Source organism: Centroberyx affinis, unplaced genomic scaffold (genome assembly GCF_046629955.1).
Source record: "Centroberyx affinis isolate AG114_WGS23_722 - 3 ecotype Tasmania unplaced genomic scaffold, CSIRO-AGI_Caff_v1 ptg002987l_1, whole genome shotgun sequence".
Taxonomy (NCBI): Eukaryota; Metazoa; Chordata; class Actinopteri; order Beryciformes; family Berycidae; genus Centroberyx; species Centroberyx affinis.
The window spans coordinates 297,009-324,503 of record NW_027281093.1 but is presented as its reverse complement, the minus strand read 5'-3'; the positions used below and the strand labels follow the sequence as shown (position 1 = coordinate 324,503).

Sequence of the window (27,495 nt, the reverse complement as noted above, 5' to 3'; positions counted from 1 at the left end):
TAATCTTTACAAATTGTACCCAAAAGTAGTGATGATTCGGTCTGATACACAATAAAAGTCATCATTATAAGTAGAGCACAAGAACACACCATGGGTCAGTTGCTCTAGAAATCATGACTATCTTCCCATGCTAAATCTAGGATATTGCCAGCCTTTCAACCCATTTAGGATATACAGTACCTCACTGGAAGTCATTTACCTTTCCTCTTGGCTTCCTTGCATTAACTACACTGAATAAAATAGCACTCAGGCTATTAAAAGAGGTCCTCTCCGTGTCTTTGTGTGATGATAACATGTCTGCCCAAGAAAGAGATGTCCAGGTCCAGTCATGTACAAAAATCATGAGGGGATTTGCTGAAAGTTCCCTTTCTTTGTGGGGGTGGAAATAAGCCTTCCCTTGTGTTATCAATGATTTACAACTACACCTGTCAATGATTATAACCGAGACACTGCACAATCAATGCAGATACGTCATAGCAAAGTGTTAAAACAAACTGAAAATGAAAAATGTGATATTGGTCAGGACTAAAAAATGTTGACTTGAATGTAAAACCACATAGGATTCTAATATAAATTAATCGTTCACATAACTCTCTTTCACTTTTTTTCTCTGTAAGTTTCATTCTTTCAAATAAACCATGGAAGACAATATCCTCTAATATATTCATCCCAAGTTCAAAAGCCATCGAACTACAGAATCAGATAGGTGTCATCAGATATTCTCCTCAATAAATCAGATCTCAACCCGAGTCTCAATGCACCCAATTAGTACTGGGTGGCATTTCATGCCTTAGCACTCGACGTCAATGGTTGACATACAGCCATGCATCCCATTACTAAGCCTATTGGTCTACACTAAGTCGTTGGGTGGGGGTGGGGTTGGCAGCCTCTTGCGTCGGACCCCCCTTTTGCGTCTGTTGAGAAGCTCCTTGGCTGTGGTCTCCATCTCATCGGAGTTAAAGTTCATGGCTTCAGTGAACTCTTTCCTTGTTACTGATACAAATCGAGGGTCAGTGGCCAATTCCTCCAAACCACTGTTTGTGAGGGCCTGAGAGAACAGAGTGAGAACAATTGAGTCATCCAAAGTGTTAACGTTTCAGTGATGAAAATAAGCACAAACTGAATATGCGCTTATTGTACTGGCTGGATATTCAATAAGCAATAAGACGTGTAGGCCCAAAAATGCAATGGAGACGGGATACAAGGGGAGCTCACACTCATAAATAGAAGAAAAAACTTCTAAAACCGAGATGTCTAAATGCAGTTTCTATTTTATTCTACATCATTAATCACATGTGCGTAAGTGGAAAAAGTGCAAATCGTTTTCAAGTTACCCCATCATCAGTTCCCAAAAAACAGATAAAGGGGTAAACGTTTCACACTTTTTAAGAATGTAGAGTAAAAAATTCAGTAGATCTAGAATAAAATTGCATTTGCATACACATCTCAATTTGACTGAAACTGGTGCAGCAGTAGAAAAAACTTCCACCAACATAAGCAACCAAAGAGTGAAATGGTAAAAGCCAGAATGGATAGACACCTAGACAACACATGTGTGTGCAACTAGTGACAGAACGGTAGGCTATATTGTGTTCATAATAGGGCTTGACCAATATGGCCTTTTAAAACAATACTGATACATTGAGCCACTATTTTGTGCCAATATTCAATCTTTAAATATGACCACTTTCGTGCCATAAAATTTCAAGTTAAGTCAAGCAAATAAAACTCCATTTCAGGTTTTACAGACTTTTTGTGTTTTTGTGTAGCTGTGGTCCGGGAGGAACCTCCATAATATTGACCACATGGCTTCCTGATAAACAATATTTAATGAAAAGCAAATATTGGCAAGCTCATATGGCAGTCTAACCCTAGCTCATAACATTATCTGTATCTGCATGTTACATTTAGGGCCTGTTTCTGTCCTCTTCACCCACCTCCTGAATCAGTATGTCAGCTGAACTGGAGGTCTGTGAAGGTCCATCCATGGTTACTGGAGAGGCTGGATGAACAGGTGAAAAGGCCTCACTGTCATAGGCAAAGCTGCAACGACAAGAGAGGAAGGTGCATCCGTATCTGCTTTAGTACAGTTATGTATGAACTTCTGCTGCTAATGCACATTTTGCAAATCCTCTATATAAGCTGTAAATACACCTTCTTGTTTTCTCCATGTTCCCACGTTCTTTCTAACTTGTTATATATTGCATTCATCTTGATAGTTTAATCATTTTCCATTCATTTCATACTGCATATATTTCATTTTTCAGTACATTTTCATGTCGTACATATAGCCCTTTCTTTGTTTCTTTGTCTTTGTCTGCCAAGGAGGTAATGTTTTTTGTTAAAACTTGGTATGAAGGTTGGTTATGGGGCCAAGGAAGAACTGATTAACTTTTCGTTCTTTTTGCACAGCCTGCATAAGGCTGTAATTCACACTTTTCATTCATACATTTTTCCCTGCTCCCAGGGAAGCATGCCCCTGGACCCCCTTACCCAAATAATCTTAAAATAATCTTTAAAAAAAATAAACTAGGAAAATAGGAAAAAAGTAGGATACAAATCAATAAAACAAAAAACAAACAATAGTAAAATGGTGCGGTAAACGTAGGATGAACACACTCAGACATAAGCACAAACATGAAGACACAGACCTGTCCTTCATGGTGACGTTGATGTTGTTGTTGTTGTTGGCTCCCTCTGCCATCTGCAGGGGGCGCTGGCTGGTGGCCTGGTTGGCATTGGCTGTCGCACTCTCCATGGAGAAAGGGTCCATGTGGTTCCCAAACAGACCACCTTGCCTCTAGGTAAGAGAACATAACACAGTTTGTTTAGCCTCTCTGCTAAACACAGCACAGAATCAGCATCAGTCTCATCAGTATATATAAAAATAATCGAAAATATATAGTATACTGTATATACTATATATATGTGTGTGTGTGTGTGTGTATATACATATGCATATATGTATATATGTATATATAGATATATTCATCCATCCATCCATCCATCATTTCCTATTCTGTCACCCTGAAGATGCCCTCATCAGCAGCCTCGTCCATGGCTCGGTCCATCTCCTCTTCATTCATCAGGTCTCCAGAGATCGCCCTGTGGAGCTCTGGAGCTGCTTCCTCCTCAATGTTCCTCAATCCCGCCTGATGGACAGTGAGAAAGAGAGAGAAAGGGAGGGAAGATTAAAAGTTAAGGCCCCCTGCTCATCAACAGAACACAGCACCTGGTTCACCCCCCCATACAGCAATAAACAGAGGGACATTTTTTAATCAGTTTATAATAGGCAAACTCCACCTGGAGTCTTGCGGGCTTCACTGACCCTGAGCGTAGCCACTTATTGTTTCTACTGTTCACACTTGCCCTGCACCACCCATCCAGCCTACAACACTGTAAAACCAGATACTCCACACTCTTTAACCACATAACCACCTACACCTCAATGTCTCCAAGACCAAGGAACTCCTCATCAACGTCCGCAATAAACCCAGCACCCCCCACTGCCTCATCTCCATCAACAATGAAACAGTCGAGATGGTGGAGAGCTTCAAATACCTTGGAATTGTTAAGTGCTATGTTACTTACTGCGCATGTGTGAAAGGTGCACGTTCTAGGGAAGAGAGAATGGCTGCTGCCGTTGTTATTTCTGTCGAGCAGAAGTTTCAGTAAAGTCTTAATATGTACAGTTGTCGTTGTAGTTATTGAACGAGAGGAATCACCCTGGACAATAAACTCAGCTTCGATCAACATACCACTAGACATCCATAAACACCGTCAACAGAGACTCTCCGCCATCCGGAAACTCAGGGCACTTTCAGTTACACCCCCTCCTCCTGCTCCTCCTGTACAGGAGCATCATCGAGCCCATTCTCCTCTACTGTTCCTCATGCTATTTCACCATGGTCACTGTCACCAACAGAAACAAACTCCTCAAAATCACACACATTGCCTCTAAGACCATCAGTCTCCCTACTCCTACCCTCCCAGCTGTCATTGACACTGCCATCACTCGTAAAGCACTTTTCATAGCACACGACCCCAGCCACCCCCTAAACCCATGCTTCACCCTACTCCCATCTGGCCGCAGACACAGATCCCTGATCTGCAAAAAGCAAGACTTTTGTGGCCTCTGCCATCACTGCCCTCAACAACCAATAACAGACTTATACTCTTGTGATTTATGCTCTTTCCTTTCCTATGCTCTTTTCCTTTCCTGTGTCCCCCCTCTGTAGGGCATTGTTTTGTTTTTGTGACTGGCTCTGTGCCCCCCCATGTCTCTGTATTTGCTGGATGTTATTTTCAACTTTTGTATATGTTCAGGCTGTGCAAACAAATTTCCTCTAAGAGGACAATAAAGAATCTATCAATCTAACACTCCCCACAGAAAATACAGTCCATCCTCACAGATGCGAGACGACGGAGAGGGAGAGAGAGAACAGAAAATATTAAATAGAGTATAGATTAGATTGGCCATAGAAGATATAAAAAGACATGTCTACCCATAGAGGAGCAAATATGTGGTCACTTCCTCCTCAAATGTGAAAAATACTCTTGTGAAATTAATGTAAGAAGAAAAATTCAGAATCGTGATGGGTGAAGGAAAAACAGCTACTGCCACAAAATGTTTTCTTTATATTGATTTCTTACTTTCATCCTGTTTTTCCTTTTTAATCGCTTATAGATAATTGAATCTACCCATATCATTTTGGTTTTTATATACACAAACATTAGTTGCATCCACTTTAGATCTACTGATCGTCACTCTGCAGTGGAGGTTCTGGGAATGGGAGCTGAGTACGCAGCAACCCAGGTCCACTACTAAAGAGATACTGTCACACACACCTGCACACACTGATACAAAGAGAAGAGCAGGGACTAACTGGATATCACCAGTTAACTGCTGACCTGTATCTCATTGGTAGCACTATTCTTGGTGGGCCGGTAGCCATAATACTCTTCCTGTCTCTTCTTCAGCTTCCTGAAGTAGTCCTGGATCAGGAAGGTGGCATAGAACTTCCCTACGGTCACCTCATCATCTGGTAAAACACACAGACAACAAAAATCAGACAGACAACACAAGAAGAAAAAAATACTATCACATAAATCACAATACTACATAGGTACTGCATGTTGTTAAGAAAGACCTGATACAATTTACTGTACCTTCAGCTCCTACCATTTGTTTTCTCATCACAAACTCACATTTGACATTTGACATAAGAGATGCTGCAGTTTTAATGGCAAGGTAATTCTGGACTGTGTATATTTTCCTTAGCACCCATGAAAGCTGACCCCCAATTGGTGGGATGACTTGGTCCAATAGTTTCATGCTGGTGCGCTTCCAGATCTTCTTGATGATGGCTCTCAGTTCCTCATTGGCTTGCTCAAAATTACCTGACCAAAACAAGGAGAATAATATTGTTATAAATTAAATCAGTGAAATCAGGGCAGCCAAAAAAGAGATATGAGGACAAAATTGAGACAAAGCATGGTACATAGGAATAACCTAGGCGTATATGAAGCAAAACAGAAGCAAGTTGTGCCTAAAGGTTGCACATCAGACCAGCAGTTTGCACACTAGTGCAGAGATTGTGCAGAGTGTGCACAGATTATACTATTTGTATTTGTATGTGTATTTGTTCAACCAACCAAATTATCTGTATTTGTGTTCAAATGAATTCGGAAGTGGCGGAGCTTAAACCAGAAGTTTGTGTTGTTTAACGTTCAAAATCCTCCAAATTCCCTATTGTATTCGTTAGGATTAGGATTAGGATTAGGAGGCTGAGCCTATGGCCTGGCACCCTATTGTTATTTTAGACACACACACACCTTCAGTCTTGATTTTCAGTGCAGTCCTGACCAGTGCAAACAGTGTGGCATTGAAGGTGACCGTTCCATCACTGTTGAGAGGCATGTTCATGGACACCAGCCTCTGCAGACACACACAGATAAAACGTAAAAATGTTAAGATGGTTCATCTTCCCGACACAATACACTACACTACAATACAATACAATACAATACAATACAATACAATACGATACAATACAATACAATACAATACAATACAATACAATACAATACGATACAATACAATACAATACAATACAATACAATACAATGCAATCTCTGGCTCTAGATAATTGTTTTCCATTGCAGGCAACCGGCTATTATTCTGTTAATTTTATTCATTAATTAAGAATGTTTCAACCTCAGTACTGATCTGTGTCCTCCTAGGATCCTACTGCAAGCATGATGGAAAAGTGCAGAGGTAAGAGAAAATCAACTGAACATGTAGAGCAATGTAGCTTGTCATGCTGTATTATATGCAATGTAGAGCTTCTTCCAACAGACTGTATTCATGTCATATGGGAATTCAGGAGATGGGAGACTGTTAAAAGCAACAAATTGATATACTATTATTATACTTAATTGATATACTATGATTATATTTTATTGCACTTTTGCACCATAACCGATTTTCACTTTTTCCAAGTTTGTCAGTGCAGTATTTCTCAAAGTAGCACCAGCTCTTATTGTGGTCCTTATTTACAAAATTGAAATAATAAATAATTCTTTTTACTTTGGGATGTACGCTACAACCCTAAAGACAACAATTCACTTTTTGGAACTAAAACAACATTTTCATGTTCCGCCTCCGGACAAGGATTTTCCTCTCTAATGCTGGGCCGATCTTAAATGTTGTTTTTGTCACACAGTGCATGGCACGCTACGCATTCAAAGGCTGTGACTGATCAAGAAGCAACTGATATACCACACTGGGACTTTCAGGGGAATTGAAAATGTAAGAGACACTTCACTATTACCGAAGTAATGATTATCTATGATTAATTGTGCAGCTCTATGTTGTTGTACATCAGGTAAATTCAGGTTGTTTAGCAACTTAATGACATATCTGACAACCAAAGGTTGAGCGCATTCCAATCAGAGGTCATTGCTCAGCTCCGTCTCAGGTTTCTAGACCGTCACCTTCTAGTTACAGCTGGATGGGAGGTCTAGCTCTCTAGGCTAGCACATTCCTTCTCGAATGGTGCAATATTTGTATTATTGATGCTCTGGCAAGGCTCTGCTCTGTCAAGACTTGTCTCTCATTGGGTATTGCGGATACGTACAGAGAGTAGTGATGTAACCATCCAGATTGTAACTCGTAGATATAAAACAGGTTAGAAATTATCGGGGCGGCCTCGATGCGCCTGCGAACAGTTCGGGAGGGTTAAGATTTTATTTGTAAACAGCTCACATTACCAGATATTCTGTGCCGAACATTGGTACCGATCAAGGCCCAGATCCAGATTTGTCCTCCGATTGTTGGGAGGGGTGAATCGGGGATAAATCGGCGAAAAACTCATGTAATCTGAGCCCAGCATGACTTATTATCCATCCTTGTTATGGAACTTGCAGTGCAGCTTGAGTCTAAGGATATTATGTACACACATTTGAATTTTCATCTTTTTCTTAAATTTCAAAATGCTAATGCCTTTAGTTTAGTCATTGGTTTTGCCTTATACTTTCTATAACCAGTGGAATGAGTGGAACCAAGTAGAAACCAAATATTTAGAAATCTTTATGCTAAAAATTAATGGCAAAAATTCTTCCGCCACCTTGGTGATGTTAGCATTATCGTGTGACATCTAGCTCAATGTCAACGTATTTACCTTACAGGCAATACGATGAGGACAGAACTTGCCAAAACCCAGAGGAGGAGGGATCCGCCGCAGAAGCGTCACAACGTCGAGGTGCTTGATACGCCCCCTGCAGGATAGGATGAGAAAACATGAGAATGAGGATGAGGACACATCGGCAATCGGCACTCACGCACAAACACACACACACATACACACACACACTTACGTGGCCTCAGGGTCATATTCTGCCCAGATTTTCTTGAACTCATCCAGGTGTTGGGGGCCGAGGATCGACCAATCACGTGTCAAGTAGTCAAAGTTGTCCATGATGACAGCCACAAACAGGTTGATGATCTGTGAAGGACAAAGGTAATATGTATGTGTATGTGTGTGTGTGTGTGTGTGTGTGTGTGTGTGTGTGCGTGTGTTTGTGTATGCATGTAATACTGCAACCTAGTGGTTAGAGAGACCATCCTCTAACTGTAAGATCTCCAGTTTGATTCAAAGTTTCTTTGAGCAAGACACTGAACCCCTACCTGCTCAATTATTTTAAGTCACACTAAGAGTGTCAGCTGAATGACTGAAGTGTAAGTGTATTTGTGTGTTTACCAGGAAGGCACAGAGCATGTAGAAGCTCATGAAGTAGATGATGGCGAAGTTGGCTCCACAGGTATACTCTTCCCCAGGCAGGTAGTCAGATTTGGGGTCACACCTCTTCCCATACATACATGCCAACATCACTTCATGCCACGCCTCCCCTGTAGCACACCTACACAGCAGAGACATCAATGCTTCTCCAATCATATTTTGACTCGCAGTGCAATGAATATTCCCAAAGTCTCAACACAGGGCAAGTGATTGTTTGATCATTTAAAGATGCAATAAGTGAGCTTCTTGCTGTCCCATAGCACAAAATGACCCTAATATATCTGTGGCAGGATCATAGGGTTATTGATCAATACCAATGTCTCAATGATTACTTGGCCTGGTGCTGAGATTTCTGACTTTCACAACTCACTTTCTGGTCCATATTCTGTTTTGGAACAAAAACTCCCCACCCTCTGGAGGTTCAAGGTATTGGCCTCTATGCACTCCCATTCTCTCTCCTTAAATTTGACTATTTTCAAACCAAAAAACTCCAGTGTTCCTCCACAACAGCGTTTAGACCATAGGACACTAAAAGTCTCATTGAAGCCCATGAAAAGAATAAGAATAAGAATAAGAATAAGAATAAGAATAAGAATAAGAATAAGAATAAGAATAAGAATAAGAATAAGAATAAGAATAAGAATAAGAATGAGAATTACAATAAGAATAAGAATAAGAATAAGAATAAGAATAAGAACTAGAAAGGTTCTTGAGAGTGCAAACTGTGGCACTGGTACAGTTTAGTGTGGGTACAGCTCACCCTTTCTGTTGGCTGTCTGTGACTGGTCTATCACTCTCCTCTTTCCCTCGTTCTTATCCTATGGTCTGTCTCCACTTGTTGTCTCTGTCTCATCTGCTTGACTCTCTCCCTGTTCTTCAGTTGCTGTCTCATTCTCTTGGTAAAACAGGGATAGGTAACATCAACTGACTCCATCTACATACTGGTGCTGATACTGGTCCTATATATGTACCAGTGGCTGTGTGTTGTGTGTTTGTGTGTGTGTGTGTGGGTGGATGTGTACGTACCAGCAGCTGTGTGTGTGTGTGTGTGTGTGTGTGTGTGTGTGTGTTTCTGTTTTTTTGAACATGACTGTGGATCATCTGTTCAAACTGAAACGGCTGAAGCAAGTATAATATGTGTATTGGTAAAACTGTGAGAAAGGTGGCAGTTTAAAACATTTCTGTGAAGGAGCTGTAATGAGTGTCAAAGTGATCAGTAATAATGTTAGAAATATACTAAAATTTCATAATAGTAACAAGTACAAAAGTAAGAAAATATGTAGGAAGGCTTATGTGTAAAAGGTGGAAGGAGTACGAAAGGTATGAAGTAGGAAGGCTATTTTGTGAAGGGTAGAAGGAGTATGAAGAGTAGGTACTAATACTAAGAAGTAAAAAGGTATGAAAATATGTAAAAGACATGTTGAAATGGAGAAGAGTGAATTAAGCAGAAGAGCTGCATGTGTAAGAGAGCAGCAGTGCAGCAGAAACTACTGTGAAATAGAGTGGAACACTAGTGTCGAACAAACGTTAATATCTCAGAAACTATACATCGCATCGCTTATATATTGACATTGTGAGTGAGAGCAGAAGTAGCTGAAGGGTTTGATGTATAATATGTGTATGTAGTGTTAAAGTTGTGCGAACTGTCACAGTTTTAAAATGTGTGAATTTAGTAAAAAGTACAGCTTGTACAGTCTGCTAGAGTGTGTTATGACATCACGCACTCTAGGCTGGCTCCATAGGATCCCATTATAAAGGGTGAAAAAAGTATAAAACTTAAACTGCGATTTCTCAAAAAGTACAAAAGGTATCAAAAAGCTGAATTAAAGTGATAAAGTGCTAAAAGTGGTGACCCGTTTAAAGTTTGAATGGAGTTTCTAGCTTAAAGTATGAAAGAGTAGTTAGAGTTCAAAGAGGGCATGGTTTGAACATTCCGTCCATTGACTCCCATTGTAAAAAAAAAGGTGGAAAAAAGTAGAATAGTTTAAAAAGTATAATAGATATCAAAAAGTTGAATACAAGCCGGCATGTCCTAAACAAGCTGAACATTTTAAAGTTTGAATGGAGTTTCTAGCTTAAAGTATGAAGGAGTAAATAGGTGTCAAAAAACGTACGGATTAAGAAGAAAAAAAAAAAAAAGAGCGAGAATATTATACCTGTGATTGCTGATTCAGTAATCACACAATAAGAATAATACATTCATTCATATTCATACATGTGTGCAATCCAATCAAAAATTTTGCATTAGAATCAATTCAGATTAAGGGCCCCATAGAGGTGCCATAGACAACCATTGTAGTATTGATAAATTCTACAATAACTGTGTAATCAATAAAACTGCATCGTATCCATCAGATCAGAGCTTGAACTGTTCAAAAGTAAACTTTACTTTACTTTACAATGGCCCTATTGCAGTGTATTAACCTGTGTGTAAACCTATGGAAAAGTTTTGTAAGAAAATCTCCCAAATAAATATTGTTCTTATAATGGTATAACAACACCGTTTTAATGATGCCACTCGAATGGTGTGTTACACCGTTACACAATACCTTTATATAGGTTGATACATAGATTAATACACTGGAATAAGGGCATTGTAGTGTTGCTGTAAACCTATGGTGATATATTGTATGACATACTGTTGCAGCAAAGTAAGAGAGGCCACCAACCTGAACAATAGCAGCACAGCTTGTGGGAATGTCTGAAAGTTGTTGTTCCTGTTGATGTATGTGCCGTCAACCAAGGCAATTTTACCAAATATCTGCAGAGAAAAGGATTGAAGAGATCGTTTATCATAAGGGTTCTGTTTGTGTGTGTGTGTGTGTGTGTGTGTGTGTGTTTGTGTGTGTCTACAATACCTGCATCCCGACCACAGCATAAATGAAGAACAGCATGAGAATGAGCAGCGCCACGTAGGGTAGAGCCTGCGACACAGCCACAATTACAGCGTCACAAATGGTAACCAATCAAAAGATTGGTTGAATTATACTGACCAATCATTTTGGCAGAAAATTGGTAGTTGAGTACTGACCTGGAAGGACTTGATGAAGGTCCACAGAAGATTACGTATCCCTTCAGAGCGATTCAGCAGTTTTACCAGACGCATGACACGAAATAGTCTGAAGAAGGTGATGGACACACTCATGTTCTCAGAGGACTTTACAGAGAGAAGACAAACAGGACATTACATAGTGCCCACTGCTGATTGCAACAAAATACTAGTCAAAGGAAATTCATAGCAACTCACCGCAATTGCTTGCATGGGATCCACATCCTGAAGTAACAAAAAATCAAGTTTCAATGATTTGACATAAAGCATTGATGCCCACTGTTAAAAACTGTTAAAAACATGTATGCATTTTTGGTGTGTGCATCATCAAAACCAAACTCTAACACCATTGTAGCTCTCACCTTTCTCAGGGTTGGCAATGAAGGCGAACTTTGTTAGTGCCAACAGAATCAGATCTGATCATTTTGAAAAATATTAGTTACAAAGCAAATTCTTGCATGAGTAACACAGAACAATCCTTGCGTGCTAACTGGTGAAATATTCAATTCAAAAGGTAAAATGTTAGTGATAAACAAAAGTTAGTTAGTATTGTTGTCACAATGTCCAGACAATGTAAGGATCACAGGATGTAAAACATGCAACATTCAGCCAAATGTGCAAACTAGGGTTAGATTAATATGTCAGTTTGCAGACATATTGAGCCGACATTGGCCTTTTATTTTATTATTATTTTCAGATATTAGCCAGTCAGCATCGTCCACCTCTGATATGACAGAGGTTCCTCCCTAATCACAGCTTGTGAATATGTTTTTATTATTATTACTTCTATATCACATGTCTGACCAAAGAAATCATTTCAGTATGGTGTGGGAGGATTTTACTCAACAGTCTGTAAATGAAACCTGCCTCACCCTGCCTTAAGGAGCTGATAACCCACCTAAAACTATTTCATTAGTATGGCCTTCAATACAAAGTGTCCCATGATGGTCTAAATGCTGTTTCAGAGGCTTTTCCATTCTAACAACAATAAAACAAGAATAAAACCTTTTTGTGCCCACTAAATAAGATATTGAATATCAGCACAAAATATCAGCTATCGGCAGCCTCAATCAAAAAGTACTGGTTTAAGCCTTCAAAAAACCATGTCAGTCTAAACCTAGTTAATACAAAGTTCATGCAACATGTGAATGCCAGTCATGCAATATTGAAGCAGGTGAATAGTTACAGCGCAGCCGTGGAGACAGTAAAGCCCTCCAGAGGAGGCCAGTGCTGCCTGTGGGAGGAGAGACAGAGGCAGGAAGTGAGGTCAGAGGAGGAAGGACAAGGGCGACCAGCTATGGAGGTATGCATGTAGCGTCGGTGGGTAAGAATGGAAGACGAAAGACTGCATAGAAAGCTGAGAAGAAAAACAAGACATGAGAGGTCAAATTAAGGACAACCTTCAAAAAACAGAAGATGGTGCCTGTGCAAGATGTGCTGTATGTCTTCTGAAGGTTTACTGTACAACTTCAGTAAACTGCTGTTTTCTCAAAATAGTTTATCCACATAAATTCACATTTGAGATTAAATATTTCAGCTTTGTAAAAAAAATATATATATGCTGCATTAAACAAATTGCACCAATATCAAAATGCTAAAGAATGCAGTGTTCGAGATTTGGTCAAATGTCAATGCTCAAGTTCCTTGAGTTCCTTCCTGCCATATTTTGCCTGTTTTTAAACAGTTGTTTTTGCTCTGCCTAGAGATAACTTGTCAATCAAGCAGTGTGGCCAGTATTGTGATGTCTTTTTCCTTGGATTTTCTGTTAATAAACTCTTTGTAGGTGGTGCTCTTTATCTTTATCATACTTGACACTTGACACCAAATCATGAACTGTCTATAAAACATCACAGATTATTACTTTAAATGAGCTGTTGACAACCATTACCAATGATGAGTATTTTAAGACTGGGTCTCAGTTCTTGTGGGAAAACTGTGATAGACAATTTCAACTTTAAATGGAGTTTGACCTTTTTGACCACTTTTGAAGTATGAAAACTGACCAGGTCACAGTAAAATCACAGACGGATGTCACTCTAGTGATGGGAAAAAAATGACAGATGTGTGATGAAGTGAGACAGATTATTTTCTGCCCTTAGCACCTGATCTGGAATCAATAGTGACAATCTGTATCCACCTAAAAATTCAAGCGGGGAAAAGAAAGACCTAGTCTGGGAAAAGTTGCTGGGGGCAGAAAGTAACCAGACAAACACTGTGATATTGAAGACATGGGAGGGGGGTATAGCAAGAACATCATGGCAATGTGGCTTGGTGACTCACGCAATAACCCCATCCAAATACTTTCAAAAAGACATCCTTCCTTCTTCCCTTTCTTTTTCATTCTTTTGTTCATTTGCTCCTTTATTTCTTTTCCAAATTATATTCTTCACCCTTCATTTTCCCCAAATGCCTTTGCCTTGTACTTAAACTGGGAATACGTATATGATCTTATTATTTTGTGAGTAATTATGATGATCAGTAATAAAGTGAGAACAGGAAGGTAAGGAGGGAAGATGTGTCTTCAGGTATTGGTGCAGGGCCTCTTCCATAGAACAGGCAACATCGAGGTGTTTTTGGGGTGGAAGGGGGGGTTTGGTGCAGCAGAAGGAGAGTTGGCAGTAGAGGAGGAGGTGGTGGAGGCTCATCTAGGATGATGGGGGGGGGGCATATACTGACCGCATTCTCTGTGCTAGCGTTGGAGCCCAGGGCCAGCTGGGGAGCTTGGCTTGTGTGTCTCTATGTGGGGGTGGGTGGGTGGATGGGGTATGAGGATAGAAACAGTCCACACAGTCAGCTTGGGGGTTAAAATAAGGAAATATTTTTGTAGTTATGACTTCCGACTGCTTCTTCTTCCCAACATACAGACGAAAAGGAGCAATCCACAGGTAAGATTTAGTTCAAATACAACAGATGAGACAATGAGTATCAAAACATCAAGCTTTGTCTGTTTTATGTGGGGTATTCATGACCTGGAATAAAAATCTACACTGTGGATGTTACCCAGGAACCAGGAAAATCTTCTGTGCTTCTAGAATGATAGAGGTGCTGACCATCATATTGGGTTATAAGGACAAGCCTTTTGTGTGTGTGTGTGTGTGTGTGTGAGAGAGAGAGAGAGAGAGAGAGAGAGAGAGAGAGAGAGAGAGAGAGAGAGAGAGAGAGAGAGAGAGAAAGACATGGTACTCACATCGATCTCACTCAGTGTCACGTCCACAACGCTGCCGATGACAATGACAAAGTCAAAGACATTCCAGGGGTCTCCAAAGTAACCCTGTGTGAAAAAGATTCTTTTGATGAGCAGTGTGTATGCTTATGTGTGTGTGTGTGTGCATGTGTATGCACATGTGTCTATCTGCATTCATGTATGCAGTGAATTGGTGTTTCATTGGTGACAACTGCACAACCACGCCAGGTCCTTCACGTTTCATATTCACCCTATCAAAGTTGAACCTTTCAATGAATTCAGTCTCACTCTGGAAAGAGTCAATGGTTAATGTGATGTATTTGGGAAATGTAATATTACAGTATGTTGTAGTATTGTGACTAACCTTGGCTTTGAAGGCCATGAGTTTAAGGATCATCTCCACAGTGAAGAGCACAGTGAAAATCACATTCAGCATGTCTGACAAGTGGGTCACATGGTCTGATTGGTTACAGTGCTGCGGGTCAGAGAGGTATAGATTGGAAAATGCAGAAATATTAAATGAGAAACATTGTGATTGTATGATACATGTCAGGCTATAACTGATAAGATAAATTTAGAGGTGCACCGAAGCAAATTTTTCAGAACTAATGAGTACCGAGTACTTTATTAAGTACACAGTATTGAGTAATTGAGTACCACTCAATTAACATTCATTCATGCCACCTAATAGTGGCCTATTATAAAACAATTACAGGAACAAGTGCTTCATTTGATCAAAATATGACAATTGTGTAACAATCTTCAATCAAACAATTGAAAAACAAAACAAAATAATATAGAAAATGGTAAGTAAAATAGAAAATGACCAGAATGTTATTTTTCATAAATGCCGACATTTCAGCATTTTTATGTTGGTTCACCTACCAGTGTCAAACTAGCCAGGATGAAAAATAACACCTTCCAGGCAAAATTTCAGGATAAAACTCATATTGATGATCATGTGTTGCAGTTTTTTTTTTACTATTCCAACCCTGCTTAATTATAGTTTATTTAAAAAAAAAAAATGTTTTTAAGGCAGAGTTGTCTCACATGCAGAATTATTCTGTCTCTGTCTGGTTTAAGGGAGCTGCTTCGCCTCTTCTCCTGTCAACACTGCCAGTTTAGCACAGCTGGCACTTAACTTTACTGCAGATATTTTATTTTATATATTCCCACTGCAAAAGTATTTTATCGTGCTAGTATCGGTATCAGTTTTCTTTGTCGATCTACTAGTACTTGGAAGCTGGATCAGCATCAATTCTGGTTCTACAGATACTCTCGATGCACCTCTAATATATTTTTGTTATACAGATAGATAGATAGATGGATAGATGGATAGATAGATAGATTGCTGCACATTGTGTCCATACCTGCATCCCCAGACACATGGTGTTGAGCATAATGAGGAGGAACATGAGGTATTCAAAGTAGCAGGAGGTGACAATGTACCACACCTGGTACTGGTAGGGGTTCTTGGGGATGTAACAGCGCAGCGGTCGTGCCTTCAGAGCATACTGGACACACTGGCGCTGAAGGGATTGAAAAGGGGGTGGGAGGGAGATATGTATTATGATTTGTTTACAGAGACTGTGACATCTGGGGAAAGGCCCATGGTCCAAGTGTCAGGACCAGTGGGCATTTCCCCAGAAATACCTTTGTTTCCCTTATGTATTTCCTTTACGTCTTTATTGTGAAATTTTTGTACTCCCATGTATGGCAGGGCTTCATGACACAGTTGGACCCTGAGCTGTCCACCACTCTTGTGCTCTGCCAGTGGCAAGGTAGTTCAGTTTTATTCTTTTTGACCAACACAGACAGTGATTAACACTGGATTCTACAGTATCTGTCTTGCATATATGTAGGTCAAGCATTTATACCAACAAAGTCATGTGTGACTTAGGATGACACTGGGCAGTAAAACCCTCTATTTTATAAAAAGGCCCAAGCTGCTTCATGTTGATAATATGCAATTACAGGTCAAGTCAAGGAACAGATATTGCTCTGTGTAGCCATTGAATTAGCTGACAGCTCTTTGCTGTACTAACCTTGTAACCACTGGGTCAGAGCAGCATTTTCACCCTCTAGAGGCTGCGACTGGTCATCCAGCTACCTATCCATTTCCTCCCCTATCAGAACGTTGCTTTCTCCCATACTCTGTTAGTGCCCAGGCTAACAACTGCACTTTCGCCAGCCCTGCCATTAAGAGGCTGTACTTCTTGCATGATCAGCTTGCATCCATTGCACAATCAGGGAAGTAGTTTCAGTGCCCTTACTTTACTAGCCATTATCTGTGCCCACTTCACAGAGCTATGCTTGCTAAAAACAAAGGAAGTTACTATTGAGTTCTTTTGCTCAGTCATAGTAAACTAATGGTTGATCAGACATTATGCTTGAGTTGCACGTGTTGATTGACTGCCTGTTGTTAGCTACGTTAAGCTCTCTGCTGCAGTTGGCAGCCAGTTTTGCCAGTTTCCTTCTAAGCCACACCAATTGGGTGGCGGAGGTGGCTAGCTGTCCAGTGGGAAGTCTTACAGAAGCCAATGCTACTACAGCGTAGCTACATGACTAACATAAGTTGAATTTCTCAGTTTCTTTGCCTTTCATTAGTTTGGCACATCCCTAACTCCGCATGCTTGGGTCCCATGTTTGTTGTTCCTGCATGGCCCTTATTCATGCCTTGGTATTGGACACCTGAGAGAGGGACTCACTAAACAATAGGAAACTTGCAATGCAATGCAAATGCAAATGAAATTTTGGGATCAATAAAAACAAACAATGGAAAAACAGGAAAGGGGAGGCCTTTAAATGATTTAATCAATCAATAGGTCCTGAGTCCTGAGTCTGACAAGTCATCGGTCATGTCAGTGTGACTTTAGAAATAGAAAATCAAAAGGAAACCATCCACTGAGTGTGACAAACTATCAATGCAACATTGGGATTACTAGATATAGACAATAAAAAACAGCTAATTAGGAAAAATGGCAGGGGCATCAGTGACATCTAATCAACGCAAAACTCAGTCATTAGTCACTCATTCCAATGTAATTTTGGGATGAAAAGATAAATGTTTAAACGTCTCAATGCGACTTGGGGATCAATAGATATCAAAATAAAGCAGGAAAGGGGGAGGGGCTTAAATGGCATCATCAATTGATAGCTAACTCTCACGTCTCAAGTCTGACGAACCATCACTTATGTCAATGGGATCAATGGATATAGAGGATGAAAAGCAGCAAAATAAAATTCAGATTTCTGAGAAAGACCAACGGACGATGAAAAAACAGGCAATTGGGAAAGAGCGAGGGGCTTAAATGACACCACTCATCTATAGGACACTCTGTTCTGAGTTCGATGAGCTATCACTCATGCCAATGCAATTTTAGGATCAATGAATGTGTGGTGGCCTGCAAAAACCCTTCTCATGGTGAAAATTTGACATTTTAATTTTTTGATATGAACTAGAAATGACTGAGATAGCCCTCTCAGATCAAAAGTTATGAGTATTTTAATCTGTTATGTGTCTAAAAGTAAAAAGTGAGAAAAATGGCTTTAAACATTCCACAACATTCCATTTTCTCCAGTGGCATTCCACCAAATTAGTCTACAGGAGAGTGTAAGGAACAAACACACCAGCACTGAAAACAAGTCCAATATGATTTGTTTTCCTCAACAACAGAGACTTGGTCACTTCCTTATTGCAATCTGAAATCATAGGATTGTCTTAAGTGTGTGTCTGTGGATGTCCTTTACACCTATCGGACATTTTTCTATCTTTGCTTTAGTGGTGAGAAGGCAAACAGGAAGAAGGCAAAACTAGAATGGAGTAGCCTAACAAGTGCAGCTATCTATATTGTCAAAGTTAATTGGTTGAAATGAGAAGGGATCAGTTATCTGTGCCTTCTAGTAAAGGTTTTTATTTTTATTAGTTTTTGCAAAGTTGTTAACATCAGTGACCGGGGAATAACACGAGTGGATTCAGCGATCATCTGTCTGTGGACATGACTGATGGATCTGACACGACCAGCAGCTACCTGTAGCTTCGCTCATAGTAAGTGATCATTGTTAGCTAACACTCCTAATGAGTAGGTTACTGTCATGTTGCGGTCTGTTTGGCAGCCTGTGTTTTTTCCTGGACATTAGCTGTAATGCTAAGTTAGTAACGTTAAGTTAGTAACGTTAAGTTAGTAACGTTAAGCTCCTCTCGCCACGGTGCGACGCGGTCAGCAATCGGGAGTCAGAACGGGAGAGACAGTACCGGCTAACTTCTTTTGCTAGCCAACTACCCTTCACAAAACCATAAAAAATAATACTTTTTCTTTTGTTTTATGAAAATAATTATTCACCATGATATCAAAATACCCGCAAAACTTGTTTTCGAGCTACTTTGGCTCATTGCCAACAGTGTTTTTAGTGTTTATTTTAAATATACATTTATTTTGTCCACAAAATGAAAATAGCATTTTCACTTTTGTCCACAAAATCAAAAGCCACAAACTCAGTTTCTTGCATGAAATGAAGTGATGTTTCTGGATTTTGTGGATGAAATCAAACAAGGCATTTTTGGATTTTGTGGACAAAAATTGTGTTGCAAATTGCACTAGACCATAATGATAGACCATAATGCGTACACACATACACACAAACACACACACACACACACACACACACACACACACCATAGCACAGCACACATCTTCCCCATCTTTACCCACCTGGTTTTTGTCAAGCTCACAGTTCTTGTACTCCTGTTCTCCTTGCTCCTGGAAGGTGACGATGACAAAGCCCACAAATATATTCATCATGAAGAAGGCAATGAGGATGAGGTAGATGATAAAGAAGATGGAGATCGCCACACGGTTGTTGTACACCGGGCCTGTATCCTCTAGGTTGGAATCAATGGCTTTGTATAGTAGCCTAGAAGAATGAATAAAAAGAGACACAGGCATGTAGGAAAGAAGTGACACCCCCCCCCCCCACACACACACACACACAGAAATAAACAAATACACACAAACCAAAAAAATTGTTTTTGGATTTATTCTATATAGTGGAATACATGCACAGGGTTTCCCCCAGAAAAGTTATTAGTCCAGGGGGCAAATGCAAGGGAGGCCCAACTCGACGCTGTCCAGTAGCTGACTTTTAGGCTCTATAGTTACCATAAAAACAGAAATGTGGAATATTCCATAGGGCCTTAGATCAATGTTCAAAAACCAGACCAATAATGCAAAGTTGTTCATTAATTTAACACAAATAACAACTTCCACTGTTTTTTTTTCCTATAGAACTTAGATAAAAGGTGAAACTCTAAAATATGCAAAGTAATACGAAATACGAAGCGTGGCCTACATACAGTCACATTTTTGGAGAGGTGCACGTAAGATATAGTGGCAGCCTATGTGGGCTACGGCAGCATCACAATGACCTACAGCGTAGCTATGGCAACACTACAACGCAGAAGTATAAATTGGCCTTTATAGATGCAAAACAGATAGTGTCTCACTTTGGCCATCCCTCGAAGGTGGAGACGGTGAAGAGAGCCAGCATACCATTGAGGATATTGTCAAAGTTGAGCTCTGAGTTGATCCACTCCCTCCTACGGACCTCCATTTCATGGAGCGCCCCCTCCTGGTACTTTATATACCAACCTCTGAGCCACAGAGTGGGAGGGAAAGACAGGCAGGTTAGAGTGAGTCAGAGCTGTAGTAAAGACCACCTAAATCAAGTCCAAGTCAATTCCAAGAACAGGTCCAGTCAAGTTTGAATCAAGACCAGGTCCAGCCAAAGGGGGTCAAAACCAAGTGAAGACCAAGACCAAGACCAGAACAAATCAAGTCCTATTCAAGACAAAACCAAAATAGGCAATAAACAGTGTACATGTCAAAATGTAAACATACTTATGAAGGGGTTTGTTAAGGATCAACAGATATGTAGATCTATCTACAAGAGCTCTGTACAGTACCCTTCAACAACCAACTGCATGCATAGTATTTCAACTAATCAATGCATAGAAGTTTGAGGACCAGTATGTACTATGCACAGGTGTAATCCATTACATTGGTGCTGAGGAGAAAATAAACAAATGTGTACCAGATGGAGAAAATATTTTAACATTTTTATATAGGCAGGAAAAAGTCTAGAGACTGGAATCAAGTACTAAATCCCTGGAATGCCTTGGGGCATAGAGTGCCCTTAAACATAGTCACTGTTTTATCAAGCTTACTTGCATGTTTCCTCAGTCATTTTGTCAGGATCTGTACAAGCGTAGAACTTGCCCTGGAAAGACCACATAGGGATATACCTTTGTCAGATGACAACTGGAGAAAATGCATGATGGACAATTACCAAATACAGGGCTAATGAACCATATTCTGCCACAACAGGTTTTATTTGCTCTTCCCACCTTGAAGAGTTGGACTCCAATACAGGCAAACATGAAGTCCAGTAGCATGGTGACTAGGACAATGTTTCCAATGGTCTTGATAGCCACAAACACACACTGGACCACATGCTACACAGACAGAGAGATTACACACAGAATAAGAATCAGGTCAGTACGATGACATCTTATAATTGAAACTGTCTCTTCAAAGACATGTCACCTTGAGTCCCTTGGCTCTGTTGATGGCCCTGAGGGGTCGGAGTACCCTCAATACCCTGAGAATCTTCACCACGGAAATGGCACTGGATCTAGATTGGACAAATGCAATCACACAGTGTTTACTGGAAAAACACTGTTTTGTCCAATGATGTGATGACATGGGGAGTTGCATTTTTTAAATCCAGGAGTCAACAGAAGATAAGGAATACAAACTCTTAGTATTTTATCAGACTGAAAAGTATATGTGATGAGGATGATTAGGTACATTTGTAGACACTACTTACTCCATGCCCATTGAGAGGAGGGATACACTGACCACCAGTAGGTCCAGGATGTTGAAAGAGTTCCGGCAGAAAGAGCCTTGGTGAAGAATGGCACCATATGTGGTCATCTGAAAAAAAGGAATAATACTTGTCATTAGGTTAACTCTATATACCACAAGTATGTGTACTAAAGAAGTAGGAGCAATAAAGCAGGTCCTATTATTACCTTGAGTACAATCTCCGCTGTGAACACTGAAGTGAAGACTATATCGGCATAGGCCAACACCTAAAAAGGTCAGTGACATTAATTATATATATTGAATGCTAAAATTGTGAATGAAAAATTGGATGTTCAATTTTAAAATGTAACTCCAACTTAAAATTCAAAATGGAATGGTGCAGACAGACCTGGTTCCTGAAGGACATTGGGTCAATAGGATCCTCAGCAGCCAGAGAGATGGAGGACAGGAGGATGAAAAGAAGGATGATGTTGGTGAAAGTGGTGGCATTGATGATGCGATGGCAGAGCTTACGGAACCTGGAGAAAGAAATGCTTCAATATCACTTCATCCACCCACCCACCCACCCACCTATATTATCATTGTCATTCCCGTAATTATCACTACACTTTCACCACTATCACAGCCATCACCACCAATATCATCGTACTTGTTCTGAGGACCAAAGATGAAAAATGAGCTGGCTTCTGGCATTGGCACCGCTTCCTCCTTCAACTGCAGGTCTGCCATTGGACGAGGTCTGGGGCTTTCTGGGATATCAGGGTCCTCCTCCTCATCGTCACCTAGGCAACCGAAAGAGGGAGAGATGAGGAGAGGTCTGACATTCTCACCTTTGAGTTTGTAATAGCATGATTACCATTGAAATAGGCTGAGGTGTGTTAGGCAGTGGGGTTTACCAGGGAAGTCAGCAGGAGGGAAGGGGTCTTTGATCTCATTCACATTAGACTCAAACTCGTCTATTTTGAGCTGTAGATTAGAAAATGACATATATTATGATGAAACAACATAAACTATTTAAGGTGATTTTATGTTGCTTAATTTGCCTGACCTTGGCAGTAGTAGGGATGCCCTCTATACCCTTGGCCCTTTGCTCAGCCAACTTCTTGGCCATAAGTGCTTTCTCCTCTGCTGCCTTGTCAGGCATGTTGGCTCTGGGAAGAAATAGTGTGGTATAACTCATTGTTCCTTTTGTCAGTAAACATGGTTTGTATATGTCTTTTACTATAGTGCTGTTAATTTATTTACAGTATTATCATGCATGCTCACGTGACTCACTGACATAAACACTGATCAAACACCAGTTATTTACCTAGCATGATGGTCATATGGTGATGTAATATAAAAATGTCCTAAGTCTGTATAAAAGGATGTTTAACCTTAACATTTAGGTAGACTCACCTCAGCGCTTTCTTGCGTTTTTTCTCCTCTGCTTTCTCCTTCTGGGCTGAAGTCAGAGACTCTGCCTCTGCCAAATTATCAACAGCAATGGCCAGAAAGACGTTCAGCAGGATGACTGAATGTCAGGGGAGTCAAAGTTCATCATGACATGAAATGGAATTGTGGTGATCATTGGTCTCACACACACACACACACACACACACAAACACACTACTGTTTAAGGATACAATTTCCACAGACAAAGAGGATGATGAAGTAGATGCTGACTAGAATACCAGGCATGCTGGGTCCTCCATGAGCCATGATGCCATCGTACATGACTGTGTTCCAGTCCTCACCTGTCAGGATCTGACACACAACACACACAACACACACAACACACACACACATCAAGTCCTCATCAGCATGTTTACTAAATGTTATTTTGAATCATCAGAATAATTAAATACCTCTTGTTCTATTTCACACAAGCTTTGCCTTCATAGCAGGGCTCTATTGGCTTACCTACTCATCTAGTCATCAGGGTGAGCCTATTCAACCCTATGGGGCTCCAGCCACTCTGTCATCTTTTTGCACAAACAGACATGAGCGGCGGATTAGCTTGGCACCTCACTTTCATCAGTTGGCCTAGAAGGAAGCGGGGATGGGTCCTCTGTGAGAGCTCAATTGGAAAGGGCCAGTGACAATTGGGCATGGCAGGCGATTGGTTTCCCACGGCCTCTAAAGCCAGAGTGTTGAGAGTAGTGGGCTTGCTGACATGAACTCACCATGCCTAACCTGGCTGTTCCCTGTGTAAGAGGAACATGGGGGCGGTGGGATAGCTTTTTCTCTTGGAGCCCTCTCCCCATCGGCTATAAGGTCAAGTGAGGGGGACAAGGGGCTCTTGTTTATGGACTGGCCACGCTGCCTACTTGGTCAGCAGGCAGGGACCGAGCACTCAGCTTGTCCACGAGCCTGAATAGGCTGAGCATGTGTTTGCAAAGTTTTTGTGCACACGCTGAGGCAACTATGAGTGGCTAAGCCAATAGTGCCCCATTAGAGGGCTCTGCCTGTGATCATAGAACTAGAGTTACCATGCTAAACTACCAATTTAAATCATCATGATCACCCCAACAACTCTACATTTCATTCAACATATTTCCATCACTACTGTACCTGGAACACACTGATGAGGGCCTGAGGGAAGCTGTCAAAGGTGCTGCGGGGTTTGGGTTGATTGGGAAAGTTGAACTTCCCTCCAAACACCTGCATCCCCAGCAGGGAGAAGATGACGATGAAGAGGAAGAGGAGGAGCAGCAAACAGGCAATGGAACGCACCGAGTTCAAGAGGGAAGCTACGAGGTTACTGAGAGATGTCCAGTATCTGAGATGCACAAGATCAATTGACCAATCAAATCAATCAATCAGCCAATCAATCAATCAATCAATCAATCAATCAATCAATCAATCAATCAAGCAAGCCAAGCAAGCAATCAATCTATAAGTCGTCCTATTAAAGCTGCATTAGGTAAAGTTTTTATGTAAAAATCCAGCAGTCTCATCAATAGTCTAAATCACAAAGTGGGGCTGCAACAGACAAGAGTGTCCCATCCCCACTATTGAGACCCCACCATTTGTCAAAATTAAGTCAAGTAATTCGTCGTCTCTCAACTCCAACTCCATTCTCACGTCTCAAGTTGCTAATCGGACTGTAAACAATGACCGGTGCACGGAAGAGGAAGTCTTGGCCCGGATGTCCACTGGCTACACTGGAAACCCCAAAATATTGGCCGTCGCCCCCAGAATCTAATCGTCGTCAGATCGATAGACAATGGGTTCTGAGATTGCTCAGACAGTTACCTCTCGCTAGTATTTGGAGCCACCAATATACAAAGTTGCCCTAGTGCAGCTTTAAATTCAACCTGTTGAATTATGATGCTGGGAAGCCTTTATGTGCTTGATCGACATTGTTTTCCTTTACTGAGATGCTTTCTTGTATCTGTGATGAGGTCAGTGATGGATAATGACCATATTCATATATTCTAAATCAAAGCCTCTTAACAAAAGCTGTCTTACTTGGTGACTTTGAGCAGGCGCAGCAGTCGTATGCAGCGCAGCACAGAGATGCCCATGACGGACATGACATCCATGTGAACCAGGGTGAGCTCCAGGATGCCGGTGGACACCACAAAGCAGTCAAAGCGGTTGAAGAGTGACATGAAGTAAGAAGGCAGCCCTAGTGCGTACATCTTCATAAACATCTCGAGGGCGAACATAGACAACAGCAGCTTATTGGCAGTGTCTGGTGTGTGTGCGTGGGGGGGGACAAAAGAAAAAGAAAAACAAACATGATGTGCCTGTCTGTGAAGTCAGTTGATATTGAGTAAATTCCAACAGCTTGACATGAACATGAACCTAATTAATGTAAAGTGCCACCCCCTGAACGCAGGATGGAATGGACAAGCAGTGCTCTGACCTTGCCAGTTGGTGAGCCTCTGGGACTGCTGGTGGTGTTCAGTAGCGATGGCCAGCGTGTTGAGGAAGACCAGCAAGATGACCCACCAGTAGAACAGCTTGGACTTAACATACACTCGACATTTACGGCGGAAAAAACGGTTCCACTTACGAGCCTGCTTACTGCGCAGGAGAGGAAGAAAAAGAAGGGGAAGTTAAGGAAGTGCATGGTGACCCTGATGTAAAATTCCATGACTTTCCGGAACTACGTTGGAGCGATTCCATGTCCTAAACATGTTCTTCCTTCATGGTTTGTTAATGCTTTTTTTCTAAAAGGGTAAACAGTCTCCTCTCCAACTGGGCTGAAAACCACCATTTAAAGGATAAGGCTGGTGTTTTTTAATGCACTGCTTACCGTCAACAAATCCTATGAAAATAACAAAATCAACAATGCGTTTGCTCTACTCCCGTTACTTTCTGACTTCCCACGTACCGTTTTTAGCCGTCAACCCAGAAGTCATTGGCTCCAATTGTAAGCTAGAAACCTTGAAACACAGCTCACTAAGACATAGTTTCCATTTTAAAAATCGCTAACTGTTACCATGAAAAGTCAGGCTATTGTAGTTATTACCAAATCAAATTCAAATGGGAACAAATTCTTCATCACGCCGGGGACTATTTTCTGTGCAACAGAACTACTTTCCTGAGATCGCAAAGTGTTTAAAGCTTATTCATTTGTTTGAGGACAAAGTCGGCTGGCCCAGTGCATCGTGATGATGAAATATGTTGCCCAGAGCAACGGCATGGCTCTGATGTGTTTTTAATCGTTTTTTTAATACAATGGAGTTCTATGGCTGCTGGGACATGGCTTCATTGGGCACCGGCTACATGGACGAGACTTGGTGGCAAAACAAAATCATTGCTGATTTTGTTATTTTCATAGGATTTGTTGACGGTAAGCAATGCATTAAAAAACACCAGCCTTATCCTTTAATGCAATGAATGTGTGAAACAATTTAGAAAATACATTCTGCTATATTCCTGTAAGGTAAACCATTTGTAAAATTGTAAAAAGGGAGGAGCGTAAGAACATTGGATGCAAAAATGCTACTGCAGGAATTGCATTGATGTACTATGTATTGATTGTTTTTTGTATCTAAATATGTAGCCACACTATCTAAACCCCTGTACACTGTGACTTTCTATTATCAGTAATACTTCAGCATATATATACAGTATCTATATCTATGTTATATATACTGGCAGCCATATTGTGTGAGAGGAAGACAGAGCACCACTGACTAGTAGTAGACGATCCGCTGCATGGTGTCCATTTTGCTGACACTCCCTGCCTCTGAATCTCCATCCTCCAGGGGGAGCAAGCCTGATGAAGATACATGCACACACATACACACACACCCAGGCATTAGAAATCAATGTGCATATTTTAATATATCTATTCTTTTCTCATTATCTCCGCCAACAAAGTTGGAAGGAGGTTTTCACCCCCGTTTGTCTTTTTGTTAGCAAGATATCTCAAAAAGTAATAAGCAGCTTTGAAAGACATTGGAAACATAGCCTTTGGCCCAAGGATCTGTTGATTGGATTTTGGTGATGATCCGGATCTGGGATTTCTGCCATTAAACAGTTTATATTTTTTAGCCATAACTATTATGCTGCGTTCAAGTGCTGCTGGGAAGGTCTGACATGTGGGACTTCAAGAACATCTCCTAAACAGCATTGCATTCACATGCTATTTTCTTGAAAAAGAAAAAAAAAAAAGAAAGAAAGAAGCTTTTCGACAAAAAGAAAAGTTGCTGGAAGCATTGAGTCATGTTTCTGTGAGTTTTTCCATGTTTGAGTAATCTGTTATTAGGTCAAGCTAATGTTCAATTGCTAATTTGGTCCTGTTTTTCCAATTTATTATTACTTTTTTAGCAATTGTTAGTGAGATAAGCAGAACGTTCTTGTCGTGTGGTTTGATATTAATGGTTGAGAGGTCACAGAGAAGACATAAAGATGATGTCATTGGGAGGCTGAGGCCGTTTACATGTGTGCAAAGCCAAAATGCACAAGGTAATTGTCTGTTATATTGTTTGGGCAACATACTGTATCCCATAAAGTGTCATTTCTGTTTGGTTAGGTGTGTTCTATGCAAAATCTTGGATTGGATTAGCTGTGGTTTTGTGTTGCCTGACATGGTGAATGTGTTTTTTACATATGGGTTGCCACGGGAGGTCATCAAAG

At 40.7% G+C, this 27,495-nt stretch overlaps 1 protein-coding gene across 1 annotated transcript in view; it reads right to left on the bottom strand.

Annotated features, from left to right (window-relative positions):
- Nucleotides 1–850: 850 nt before the first annotated feature.
- The window catches only part of cacna1sa (calcium channel, voltage-dependent, L type, alpha 1S subunit, a), a 39,798-nt gene continuing 13,153 nt past the window's right edge, over nt 851–27,495 (bottom strand). The window contains exons 9-43 of the mRNA XM_071537166.1: nt 26,551–26,632; nt 25,271–25,431; nt 24,871–25,096; nt 23,971–24,178; nt 23,043–23,163; nt 22,816–22,930; nt 22,466–22,568; nt 22,314–22,383; nt 22,067–22,199; nt 21,806–21,935; nt 21,624–21,683; nt 21,419–21,525; nt 21,136–21,223; nt 20,937–21,044; nt 20,757–20,809; nt 20,037–20,183; nt 19,246–19,447; nt 15,904–16,062; nt 14,898–15,008; nt 14,537–14,620; nt 12,536–12,583; nt 11,548–11,574; nt 11,332–11,457; nt 11,159–11,224; nt 10,970–11,061; nt 8,262–8,421; nt 7,879–8,006; nt 7,683–7,779; nt 5,836–5,938; nt 5,299–5,400; nt 4,912–5,042; nt 3,027–3,152; nt 2,652–2,800; nt 1,938–2,043; nt 851–1,048 (exon numbers count right to left, since the gene is read on the bottom strand). Of these exons, the coding sequence (XP_071393267.1) occupies nt 851–1,048; nt 1,938–2,043; nt 2,652–2,800; nt 3,027–3,152; nt 4,912–5,042; nt 5,299–5,400; nt 5,836–5,938; nt 7,683–7,779; nt 7,879–8,006; nt 8,262–8,421; nt 10,970–11,061; nt 11,159–11,224; nt 11,332–11,457; nt 11,548–11,574; nt 12,536–12,583; nt 14,537–14,620; nt 14,898–15,008; nt 15,904–16,062; nt 19,246–19,447; nt 20,037–20,183; nt 20,757–20,809; nt 20,937–21,044; nt 21,136–21,223; nt 21,419–21,525; nt 21,624–21,683; nt 21,806–21,935; nt 22,067–22,199; nt 22,314–22,383; nt 22,466–22,568; nt 22,816–22,930; nt 23,043–23,163; nt 23,971–24,178; nt 24,871–25,096; nt 25,271–25,431; nt 26,551–26,632 (4,127 nt within the window). The remainder of the gene's footprint in view (nt 1,049–1,937; nt 2,044–2,651; nt 2,801–3,026; nt 3,153–4,911; nt 5,043–5,298; nt 5,401–5,835; nt 5,939–7,682; nt 7,780–7,878; nt 8,007–8,261; nt 8,422–10,969; nt 11,062–11,158; nt 11,225–11,331; nt 11,458–11,547; nt 11,575–12,535; nt 12,584–14,536; nt 14,621–14,897; nt 15,009–15,903; nt 16,063–19,245; nt 19,448–20,036; nt 20,184–20,756; nt 20,810–20,936; nt 21,045–21,135; nt 21,224–21,418; nt 21,526–21,623; nt 21,684–21,805; nt 21,936–22,066; nt 22,200–22,313; nt 22,384–22,465; nt 22,569–22,815; nt 22,931–23,042; nt 23,164–23,970; nt 24,179–24,870; nt 25,097–25,270; nt 25,432–26,550; nt 26,633–27,495) is intronic.